The 13,040-nt window shown below is 35.1% G+C and overlaps 1 protein-coding gene across 1 annotated transcript; it reads right to left on the bottom strand.

Moving 5' to 3' along the window:
• Positions 1-205: 205 nt before the first annotated feature.
• LOC116025613 (protease Do-like 2, chloroplastic) lies at positions 206-10,710 on the bottom strand. Its single transcript, XM_031266913.1, has 21 exons — positions 10,399-10,710; positions 9,446-9,616; positions 9,080-9,130; positions 8,816-8,889; positions 8,553-8,616; positions 8,198-8,242; positions 7,647-7,754; positions 7,176-7,253; positions 6,859-6,925; positions 6,677-6,735; positions 6,345-6,444; positions 5,586-5,665; positions 4,306-4,362; positions 2,782-2,885; positions 2,181-2,268; positions 1,984-2,069; positions 1,882-1,906; positions 1,723-1,794; positions 1,213-1,263; positions 1,086-1,146; positions 206-1,008 (listed from the first exon to the last, which is right to left on the bottom strand). Exons 1-21 carry the CDS (start codon positions 10,612-10,614, stop codon positions 755-757), a joined length of 1,911 nt encoding a protein of 636 aa, XP_031122773.1. The 5' UTR covers positions 10,615-10,710; the 3' UTR covers positions 206-754.
• Between the last annotated feature and the right edge of the window lie 2,330 nt (positions 10,711-13,040).

Below are 13,040 nucleotides of genomic sequence, written 5' to 3'. Positions count from 1 at the left end.
ATTTGAGTTTGCGTAGCCACTTTGGTTATACATCAAGAACAAAAAGTAATAATGCTAATTATTTTTTTTTTGATGAAAATAATGCTAATTATCCAAAAAAAAAAAAAAATTGTATTGATGAAATGGTACTTTTTTTTTTGAATCACCTTTTAAAAAAATGGTCTAGTGAAAAAGGGTTTCCTTTAATCACTAGGGCGAAAACTGAAAAGTCATTAGCTTACCATATAGCTTTATGATTCTGAAAAGAAAGGTAACAAGCAGTAAATGGAAGACATTTTATTCGCCTGCATGTAGAAAAAAAAATGACAAATAACAACATAGGTTTACAATTTTTTTTCTACACCTCAAGTAATATTTGGAGTAGCATATAATCAATACCAGTAAAGGATTGCATAATTGACAATTCCCAGCTCTTCTCCGATCTCCATGCAATTGCAATCACTGCATGATATCCTTCTCTGAAACAAATCTCAGGCTCCATGCAGAACTACAAATAATGGACTTAATTTCACACCGAGAGGTTGCATTCAATGACCCCATGTTATGTATCAGAAAAAATTGCAGATTTTTTAGCTTCTCTACCTCCAAATTATTGTTAAACAAGCCCCCCACGACTCTACATTCTCTCCGTAAATGATTCTCTGGAGATCTCGGAAATTTTCCTGGTAAATGTCCAAGAGCAATGCGAATCTGCATCCATGAGAAGGAACTGTTATATGGGGCTCACTTTGTTGAAGGGTGCGGTGGGACATTTTCAAGCCCAAAGAAGCCCATCAAAACCGAATTCAGAATTAGATACTGCGCTATCCCCAAACTCTAACTCTTGCTGATCAACCGCATCATTTTGTCCTATTGAGTCCACATATGGTTCCATAAGATCGGAAGACCTTTCAGCTGGAATGCCATAGTCTTTAAGGATGCTAGCTGATGTAGCTAAAGCTGCCTCCCTTTCCAAGACGACCAAAAAGTTGTCCGCAAATTCAAAAACTAGATATTTATCCTTGCAAGCTGTGCAAAGGATGAATGATGAGCATGGGACAAAAGAAGGAAAACGGAAGGGTGATTAGTACATATACAATACTTACAATCAAGTAGATGAGCCAAATGGTGGATGTTTCTAATTCGTTTGCCATTCAACTTCAAGATCTGCAAATTGATTTCACATAATTACACCGGCCGGTTTACACAAGTGTGAGTAAAATATATACTTACCTGCTCATTACTTATGTCTTCATATCCAATGTTTACTTCATTTGCTAAAACCTGTGGCATTATAAACAATTAAAAATTCAAATTCTTTGCAAAACTGACCCCTTAGCAAGCTATGTTTCTATTTCTTTAATGAACCATATGGATTCCCATTTACATTAACGTAATAGAAAGGCCATATGTGTGAATACTCACACATAAACTTAGAGTGAAAAAGAGAAGCCTGCATGGGTAACTCAATTGGTCACAGAGGTGAAATTTGTAACAAAAGACCAAGGATCGAGTCTCAAAATGAGGGGGGCTCTTGTGCGCAGTGAAAAAAAATCTAGTCTCTGTTGATCAGTTGAGTCACCATGATTTACCCCTCCACAATTCTATAGGGCTAAGGTGTGGATGCGCTTGGGGTGGGCGACTCCACGTTTTTGTCACAAGAGTGAAAAAGAGAACTGAAACCACTAACTATATAAACTGCTATCATATGCTACATTTGTGCCCTTGGAAGTCTACCTATACCTGTGATAGGACCACAATCTGTTCACCTTTGAAATTTGCCAGGGAATACCGTGCCTTTGTCAATAGTTTTAGCTGATCAAAAGGAAAACAAATAATCAGTCAGAGAATGCAAATGTTTTTTTATGATACTAAAGCAGTCATCCGCTACTTAGAGCTTACCCCTATGCTGTCTTCACATTCTTCCCTGTGAAATTACGCATTTTCTTTAGCATCAAGGATTCATAAAGAAAAAACAAACACCAAACAACTAACTTGACATACTGTATTAATGGTTCAGACAGTGGAGTAAACACCAATCCAGCGACAATCAGGTATGAAGGCTGGCCTCCTTCAATATGATATGGAACCTAAAGATGATAGCAAACATGTCCAGATCAATACTATGGGATTTCAAGTCAGGGTTTTCCATCAAGGAACTAAGACTTTCGCCTATATTAAAAGATGCATCATTTACATACCAAATCTACACGAGGACTCAAAACTATTTGAACTTTCATCAATTCCCCCGCTCGAATAATGCCAAGTTCTGTAGTATCACCTGCAAACCTGAGTTGTAAACACTTTCATAAGTTTCATAAAATAGCCTGAGAAGAAATTGATGGTAAGCCAATTGTCAAGGTCATGATTATAGTTTAGGGTTTAGCTTTATTGTCACTTTCGGTACAATAAGTTACTCAGTCCATATATTCTTGCAAATTAAGTGCAATTAGCTTATCCTACACACATCAAATCACCTTTGAAAAAGTATACCAACACACTTGAACTTTCCCACATTATTTTACTTAGAAACCCTAGATGAACTCCCATATATTGTCCAGAGCAAACTGAACACAAAAATAGGAAGAGCACTAGCCCAATAGAAAATTCAATAGATAAGATTTCACTTTTCAGCAGGATTCAAATCCTTTCTTATCAGACATGCCTTTCAGGTGTAACATGACTTAAATAGGATTCTGACATTGTTTTAGAGATAAGCTTCCACCCTTTGCATTAAAAGTACTTGTTTCCTAAATAGGTAACAGTTCATGTTAAACATATTTGCAAGTAATAAAAATTTACTTTTGACTGATCAAGTAGCGAAATGCTATTCGCTCAGTTGACCGGAAGGGCACCGTTCCTTCACACCCAACACGAACGCCATCAAAGCTTACGATCACATCCCCCTGAAAAAGAATATACATTTTAAAATGAAGCACCCAAAGCCCAAAGTCTGTAAAATTTGTACAGTGAGCTAACATTCAAAATATCAACAAAAGTTAACCTACATAAAAAGTGCATGGTCAAGAACATGACTGCTAAGATCACTTAATGATAATGCAATTTGCACCCTTGTCTAAGACCCATTAGCCCATATCAGTCAAGTTAGCCACAAATTTGAAGATTCATTTCTCCTTGGCAATATGAGCTGTTAGTTTAAGAACGAACCAAGGGTCCATAACTCTGTAGTACACCTAACAATAAAATAAGGGAAAATTGTACTTTTGGTCGCCGAGTTATAAGGTATAGCAAACTCAATTTCTGTGTTATAAGCATAACCACTTTTAGTACCCAAATTGTCAACAAAGTGGCACTTCCAGTTCCTTAATTAACAGATCTGTAAAAATTTACCATTACTCTTCAAAACCCCTAATTAATCAAGGCTATTAATGAAATTTCACACCTTATTCCTCCGTTTCCTCCTAAATTGCACTCTAACAAACTCCACAACTTAGTGGCCAGAAACACAAGCCACTAACCTCCAATACACTAATTTATTTTATTGCACATTAGTGTAATGAAGGTCAGTGTAGTCGACCTTTCTGTATTTCTGGCCACTAACTCGTGAAGTTGGTGTATTATTTAAGAAGAAAAAGAGAAAATAAGAGGTGAAATTCAATAATAGCCCTAGCCAACTAGGATATTGAAGAGTAATATTAAATTTTGATAAGACTTATTAATAGAGAGATCGAAGGTGCTACTTCGTAGACAACTCAGAGACAAAAGGTGGTGATGTGTCCGCTTATATCTTATAAATTGGGGACCAAAAGTGCAATTTTTCTGTAAAATAATAACTCAACTATCACAAAAATCTCATTTCAACAATGCTATTTAGTCACTTTTTGAAGGACAATTAAAAGAAATATATAATACTTTGGAACTGTGTCATAAAAGGTAGAACTTTCAGATATGACCTTTTGATTTTACATTTTCTTAATTAAACAAATATAAAAGACAGAAGGCTGACTCTAGTGTAATGGTAACAAGGGCTTATGGCAGGCAAATGATACGGGTGTGGAACATGTGGTTTTCATTCCTCCCTCATCACTAATAATCAGAAGGAAAAGGAGAAGATAAAGAATAAACTACAGGAAAGTTAGAGGTTGGAAAAAGTCAAACTCTTAATTATTAACTACAGTTAAAGATTGCAGCTTTTGTCAGTAAGCGAAAATTTTAACCAATAATAAGTGCCAGATGAAACAACTTTAACTGCAATAGAACAAAATGGTGCATGCAACTGCAGGTGATTATGTAAAGAGTATATCCACATTAGTTCAACACTGAGTTCTTAAAATTGTAGACAGCAAAATAGCAATTAGTAAATACCTCCTTTAAGGTATTATGGGCATCAGAAGTTGGTTCAACTTTTCTGATGAGTACACCCTGAAAAAAAAATCCCTTATTGAGCCTTTAAACAATAACTTGATAAAGGTTGTATTAAAAGATATGAAAAATGCAATTACATCAAGCTCTCTTCACCCTGGTGCAGGATAATTTAATATTTCATGAAAATATATGAAAATGATTTTATTGTCATTTGAAACCTTATTGAACAAAGAAAGCATAATCGCCTCCAAATTCCTCGGTTCCTCCTATTCTCATATTCAATATCATTTTTATTTTTATTGGTTTGTTCTCATCTTCTCACACAATGACAATTTTCTCTTCAGCTAGGGGCCATACAGATAGAGAAGGGTATGTAATCTTGCAAAATTACTCTCCTATTCATGTTTTTTCCATTGTGAGGTAGAGAGGAACAATTGCACTTATTAAGTTCAAGAAAAGAGGCACATGCACATCCCCTACAAACTTAAAAGTAAAGTAGACTGTAGAATATGATAGATATAGGACATTAGTTGTATGCTATTATTGCTATTAGGAGAATATTTTATTCCATAGAATAGTGTAATTATTCTGTTTCCCAGAATAGAGCTAGGTAATTTTGTTAGTTTTCTTTTTTCTTTCTCTATTATTGTATTCTATATTATGGAGTACAATCAATAAGGATTGCAGTTTTTCTTCCAATTCTTTTTAAATGTTATCAGAGCTAGGTTCTAAGACCTAATTCCTGCAACTCTTTATCATCATCCCTACCAACAAGCAAACCTCTTCCTCATCAGAAATAACCTCTGTTCCTACCCCATTACCTAACCCTAATCTAGGCACATCTGATTGTAGCCACCTTCTCATCACCAGCCACAAATTGACTGGTCACAACTACCTCCAATGGTCTCAAATAACCATGATAGACTTCATATTTCTATTTCTACTTCCTCTGATGAAATATCTTATTCTCATTGTGACCTTTTTCCGGGTTACCTAACAGCCATCTAACACGATTCCCTATAATGCCTCATATAGCTACGATAAAGCTATAATATGGACTTCATCCTATCAGGTGACAGCAACTTCCTTCTCTACCTTCATATATCTCCCCTCAACCAAAAAACAATGTCACTGCAAATTTGACTACAAGGATAAAAAATCCTAGCTCCTTATCAAAACAGGGAAAAAAGCAATGAATAGACTTTACATTAATAGCACAGCTCAAAGGACATCTCCAAATGAATAGAAGAAACCAGTTGATCAAATCAACAAATACATACTTCATTAGATGGAACTTTTAAGCAGGCACGTAATGCTGGATTCTCTAGCTTTTGCAATAAAACTCCAAGACTAGGGAAACCTGAAAAATTAATGTCCAAATAGAGGTTAATTGTTTGCTCATTCTCTCAATCCAAGTTTATTTAACAGAATTAAATTTTATACATCGTAAAGAGGTCAAAAATGAAATGTGGCTTTACAAATATACAAAATCATAACAACGTTGGCAGAACACCCGAAGCCATAGTTGTTAATAGATGAGGCACTTCTTTATTCATGACAAACAAGCTAGTTGTCTAGGAGGGAAGCATACGGATGTACTAGCATCTAACAAAGAAGATTAAAAGGAACTACACGAAAAAATAAAAAAAAATAAAAAATTAATTAATTAAAAATTATTAAAAAAAAAAAAAAACAAAAAACCCCTCTCTTTAGGACAACACATCTAGACAATTAAGATTGTTCCAAAATTTATATATTATAATAAGTAACAATTATTGTTCACCAATTTAAAGACAATAGAGCTTCCATGAATAGTAAAGAAAAGTTTCATTACATGGAGATTGAAATCTGTGTTCAACAGCTTGATATTTAGAGGGATAATAAACAATCATGATGTATTAAACTCACTGCATATGGTAAGAACCATTATAATTCAGATAAATAAAACTCCATATAAAAATATATAGATTGAACTCCAACAGGGAGATGAAGTTCTTCAGTGTAGTTTTCATCAAATAATTTTATAAAGAAAAACTTACCTGTGTACTTCCCATTCCTCTCATAGTCTTGTAGAAAATGGGACACAACAGTGGTTGGGATAACATATCCAATATTCTCAACGTCATCTGATCTGTAAACCTAAGGATAGTATCTTGTAAAAACATAGATGATGGATAAACAGCATGCAACTCAGGAAACCAGGATTAAAGATATAAAATCTTGAATCATCAAGTTAGTAGCAGTGATAATGATGACTGAGATTGTGCTCAAAACTTTAAAATAATTCTACAAAACAAATAACAAGCTATTGCAGAACTTGGGACAAAACAAACAGCATTCCTAAAGGACCTAAACTTTGGCAAGGAACTACCTGAAATGCAACACCTATGCACTCTCCATCATCATTGAATGCAGGACCGCCACTGTTACCTAAATTTCCAGCAAGTAGATCCAGAGACTTGTCAAGTTAGAAAATGCAGCAACACAATAAGCCCATTTAAATGGGACAACAGAACCTTTTTCTTCAGCATGATAGCTTTCAAAGCTACCTACCAGGATTTACTGCTGCATCAATTTGAATACCCAACAACTCAGACGATCCATGAGCATATGAGGTAACCTGATTGCAATTGCTAACAAAGTGTTGGCATGTGTATTTATCATAATGGTATATGCTTATATGGAGTCAATATTGGAGGGAGAAGTATAAAATTTGCTGGAGTATATTATATTCTATAAGTAAATCTATTCCTAAGCTGCTAAGCATATAGTCTAACCAAGAAATGAATACAACAGTTCTGTCAGAAATGCTTATTCATTCCATAAATGTAATGACAACAAATGAAACAAAACCATAGAGGATAGCAAACCTCAATTCTGGAAACCACCCCCTTAGTCACAGAAATTGTATCTCCTCCAAGCGGATATCCTACAACAGTTACTGCATCCTGCCAACAGAGTAAAGAGTCAGCATAATAAGCTGATAGATATAAGCCAATAAATAAAGCATTTTTTATAACCCAAAGATAGTAAAAGATCTTAACCCATGGCCCAACCCCTATTCATCAATCCACTCTCATTCTGTAAAAAGTCTAATTCCCAAGCCAATTCTGTCTATAAAGCTGGCATGACCCTCAGTTCACCCCATCACCCTCATCACCCTAATAATGATGATGGTGATGATACACCAACAAAATGACCCATCTCCAGCCAAGAGTGTTTAATAATTCAGAAAAGAGACCAGCATAAACAAAAATAATGAATGTTCTAAAGGAAATAGACAATATGCACAGTTATTACAACGGCCACTTAGTTTATGAAAAATGATAAATGAGAATTACCTGCAGTCGGGGCAAGTGTCCAAAGTGAAGTGGCTCAGCTCCCTTCCAGAATTCCTCACTTTCTACAGAAAGCAATGCAATGTCACACTCAACTCCTCTAGCTAAAACCTGATTAAATCCATCCATTACAATAAAATTAAGAACATAAAAAGGGCTGCTGGCAGAAAAAACAAAGATTCAGCCCACTCGAGATTAATGAAATAGCAGGCAACCTATTCAATTTAACATAAGAAACAGCCATATATGACATTTTGGGTCCTGTCCAGAATTAGCTCTCAGCCAAAGTCCAAAGAGCTTAGTGGAATCCGGCTACTGCTTGGGATACCCCAAGCCTGCAACCAGCCCAAGAAACCCCCACAAATGCAAACTCTGATGTCAAATTATGTCTTGGTTAGCTAAGTCAAAGAATTGACCAAGTCTTAAAAAGAAAAAGAAAAAATAAAATGCTACCCAAAACACCTAGTTATCCCCTTCAGACAGGAATCTCACGGTGACGGATCAACAGAAGATTATACAAGTGACAACTGCATATCTTTCCATGAGAGCAATACCTTAGCAACATATTTGGTATCATCTCCTCTTCTCTTCACTTTGACCTGCAACCAAAATTGCAATTGAGCCAAGCACACTTAACTACCATTAATAATTTCTGTTGTTCCTTTTGGTAAATTTATTTTTAAGAGTGAAAGAAATAATAATTATAAAAAATAGCATTAATCCATTAAATACAGTAAATGTTCTGAATATAATTGAACAATGCTTCTTATTCACCATTATCTCCAAGGGCGTTTTTAAAAAAATAGGGTATGCAGAGAGATCAAAAGAAGAGACTGTCCCTGAAAGAAGGATTTCCTTAAAGTAATTAAACCAAAGTACTCAAATACAAATAGTACAAATTATAAATACCTGTGTATCATGCTCGACACAATGAGCATTTGTTAAAAGTTTTCCATCCCCAATCATGAAAGCACTGCAAAGATTAAATAAAATGGAATTATAAGCTTTTTGCATCTAATAGTATGCTGATTAAAGTAAATTTGTAAATATAAAAATAGGATAATTGTTAAAAAGAAAACATTTGACCTCCTTTTCCATATTTACACATCATATGATTAATCTTATTTCTAATGTTTAAAGAAACTTTGTATAGAAAGGAAAAGACAACATACCTTCCCGTACTTGTAAATTGTCTTTGTTTCTGCCAAGGAAGAGAGTAATCGGGAGCAGTATGTGTGCAGTAGACCTTGATAGAATTTAAAAAAAGATTGTCACAACAAACTAGAAATTAGTCTGTGATCAAACACTTTCTTCTCAACTATCAGCATGCATGCAGTTATATTTGGCATTACGCAAGGCAAATATAATTGAGAGGAAACGAGAATTCTGTGAGCACTGAAAATTTAGATAGCATCTTTATGGAAGAGTATGTCTACCTTCACAACAGCATTCAGAAAATTTGAGTCTTGAAGATTACCAGTTTCCACCTGGAAAACATTGGTAGTGGAACTTAGGTAGACATGAACGCTATAACATTTAATTTTAAGTTTTAAGAGTACGTTCAAAACAATAAGATCATAAGCATTAATAAATTTTTCAAATAGGATCAAGACAGGTTAAAAATCTGATGATTCCCCACGAAGAAAAATACTGCATGCCATAGAAAAGGGTGGACAAGTTACAAAGATCGTCTTTCTTAACTAGAAATTAGCAGCAGCCATCAACATTCTCTGCTTCACAAGGTTAGAAGAGATAAAATGGGCACAAGAATCATAAAGATAAAGTAGCTTCTATGCCTTTACCTGCAACTCCTTTGAGTCAAACTGAACTCCCTTCCCTTTTCTTTGTACGCCAAATGATTTAAATGATGTTGATTGAGACCTCCCATTCTTATTTGTATTTCTGTCATCTACATTTGAAAAAAGCCTTTCACCTTTTGATCTCCCCGGACACTTCTGCGTAACAGCTTCTCTCTGAATTCATCCCCTTTTCTCATTTAATATAACATTCATTTAAAAAAAAATTGAAAGAAAGAAAAGCAACTCTTTGTGCATTATGTTGAATTTGAAAGATCCAAAGGTCTGGCGGGTGGAGAATAACAACCACCCACCAGTTAGGCAGAGGCAGAGATGAAGAATCAAGGAATGAGAAAATGTATACAATACTGAAAGATTACAGTATATTACTATAATTCTATGTTTCTAATGAAGAAACACAGTACATATATATATACATACACATAACTGTTAATTTAAGCACCTAACCCTATGTCCCTATAGACGGACATAACCCTTTGTTTTTCAACACATTACAAATATAATGCTTAGATGCTTTTAATTTCCAGAAACCTGAAAAAGTAATGTACAGACAAGTAGGAATTATGATGCATAAATTACAGATTCCAGCTGAATGTTCTCCAGTCCAATAACTTAAAAAGGTTATATATAATTGAAATCATAAAGTATGAGCTTGTGCATTTGTAGATACAAACGTTTGAACACTATCATTAATTTAACTTTCCAACAATACAAGATGAATAAGAGCACTGACACAGAAAATGCAGATAACAACTCTAAGGACCCTGAAAGCTAGGAAACAAAGGCCATACTCAATGCAGCGCACAATTTGAGTTCAACTTAATAACCGCAATGCAGTAAGAACCAATAAAATACAAAAGTATAGCAAGAATCAATAAAATGGTGAACATAGAACAAAAAGAACCGGTAAAGACTAGAGATTCGGATCTCGAGTATACCTCTGTGTGAGATACACGAGTTGGAGGGGGTGATTTATTGAGACTCTTTTTCCTTTGGTTATGTTCCTGATTTTGACTTGGAGTTGCGGATTTAGGAACAAAGAAACGGGAGGGTGGTCGGGAAGTGGCGAAGAGTGGTTGAGAGGATAGAGAGCAGCGGCAAGTGGTGGTGGAGGAGAGCGCCGTAAACCAGAAAGCAGCGGCTGCGACGGCCATTAAGCGGCGTTAGAGAGTGAGAGGAGTGATAGTGGTTGTAGCAGCAGCAATGAGAAAGGAAATCGATTGTTTCCCCTTATCCTATGTCTTCTCGAGTTGGCGCCTCTTCGCCCACCGTCGGATTCGGATTAGATATAAACATTTACCAATCATGGTTACTACTTACTATGAATAGAGAATGAATTAGGTAAAAATAAATGTGTAAATACACAAATTATAATGGAAGTATACGCTATCTTAACTAAAAGTTTAAATTCATAGTTGAATTATATATTTATTTATACTATTAACACACCTTTATATGTGGTTTAGTTAACTCAATTGAATTTATCTTCCTCTATAATTTCTTGGGAGACTTTCACTAGTATATCACTCTCATGCAAATGAAGAGCACTTGTGTTTTGATTACAAAGCCAGTCACAAATCTCATGTTTGTTCTTCTCCAACTAATGACTTGGCGATGAATTCTTCTTGATTTGCCAACGTCTTAACTTGATGTTGAATTGTTGCAATCTTCTCTTACTAGTCAGCTTGATTTGCTTCGAAAGTAATTTCAATACTACTATTGTATTTTCTCTTAAAATGACAAGAATCTCATTAAATTTTCGAATGAAGATATATATAGACATATTTCAATTTGTCCGTTGGAGGAAAACACAATTCAAACTTAATGTCTTTATCTATCGTGCAATGATCAGTAGTTGAGTAGTGTGTTGCTCATTGTCAAAATTTTTAACCGTTGCATGACTTTTTGTTCGAGTATTTTGTCTGGACCATTTAGGGAAAATCTTATCTGCGATGTGTATATAGGATTTTTATTTTATTTTATTTTTTTTGAAAACAAGACAAACTCCCATTTAACTTAAATCCAAAAGCAACACATTACAAATGATAGGTGGAAGGTTGTAAAACCACTATGAGCGACCATACAACGAAATAGACTGCCTAGCTAATTCATGGGCTATCCGAATCGCTGATCGTTTAGTAAATGATAAAAACACATTACGAAAATCATTTAGGAGGTTTTTAATATCCTTGATAATCAAATGAAAAGAAGAAACACCGTCATTCGAATTGAGGCACTAAACCACTTGCAGCGGATCAGATTCAACATTTACATTGTCCATATTATTTGCTTTTAACCAGCTTAAAGCTTCATGAATAGCTATTGCTTCTGCTTCCCTGGGAGTGATGATTCCCCTCCACTGGACACCCCTTGCTGCAATAAAATTTCCCTATTTGTCTCTAATAACACTGCCAAATCCATTTGCTGTTTCTTGTTTATTGATCGCTACATCAACATTCATCTTAAACAGGCTCAAGCTAACCTCAATTAATTGAGATCAAGATGACTTCAATTAATCAAGATGAGGATGATTTTCGAATTATTTTGAAGATGATGACATTGAAGAAGATGAGTTGACATTGCAAAATTAAAGAGGATGACATCTCAATCGAGAAGAGGATGACCTCGATCAATTGCAGGAGAATGAGGATGACTTTCCAAATCAATTGGAAAGAAAACCAGGATGAAGATGATCTCAATTCCAAATCAAGATGAGGATGACTTCCAAATTGGGACTTTTGAAGAGATAAGGAAGCAAACTTCAAATTCATTTGACAAAGGTTACCAAGGACATTTAATGTTGCAGATCAAGCTAGTAAGAGTTATCAAATCAAGTGAACGTTCAAAATTTGAATTTTCACAACGGGCAAATAACTTTTTCAGGTTATAAAAGTCCAAGCAGACTTGAAGACAAGCACCAAGATAAGATACAAAGTACTTGCATACGGGAACGAGTACTACGAAAATTTAAGAGTGCAAGTCTTGAGCTAAAATTCGAGCTTTGTGCGAGACACTCGGTGAAATGCTTGGGTAGCACTTGGAAAATCACTATTTGTACTCTTAGGAATATTACACCGCCTCTGAACCACTATAAATCTCTCTCTCTACTTTACTTTATTTGCAGTACTTTTATTTTTTGCATACTGATCTGAAGCTAACACATTTACTATTCACCATATATTTATTTATCTTATCATCTGGGTTTGTGTGTGATTTTGCATGCAAGATATATCATTACTTCTGACTTATCTTATTTTATCTTGCTAATTATTCAAAACTCATTTCATACGTGTAAGATTGCACATTTGGGTTTGCATGTTCTCACATATGCATGTGCACCAAATTGCATATATCTATTATTTGAGCTATTTCAAGTGTTTCCTACGCGTTGCATGCAATTTATCTCTTCATATTTACGTGAATTAATCATAGCTACGATTATTTCCGTTGTGCATTTCAAGTTGAATTTATTCACTTGATTTATTTTTGTTAAAGTGTTATAATATTTTTGAACTGTTGAAAAGTCTATTCACCCCCCTCTCCCTCCCCCCCCCCCCCCCCCCCCCCCCCCCCCCCCCCC

The sequence above is a fragment of the Ipomoea triloba genome, chromosome 7 (assembly GCF_003576645.1).
Source record: "Ipomoea triloba cultivar NCNSP0323 chromosome 7, ASM357664v1".
In the NCBI taxonomy this organism is placed as follows: domain Eukaryota; kingdom Viridiplantae; phylum Streptophyta; class Magnoliopsida; order Solanales; family Convolvulaceae; genus Ipomoea; species Ipomoea triloba.
This window is presented reverse-complemented; position numbering and strand designations above follow the sequence as displayed.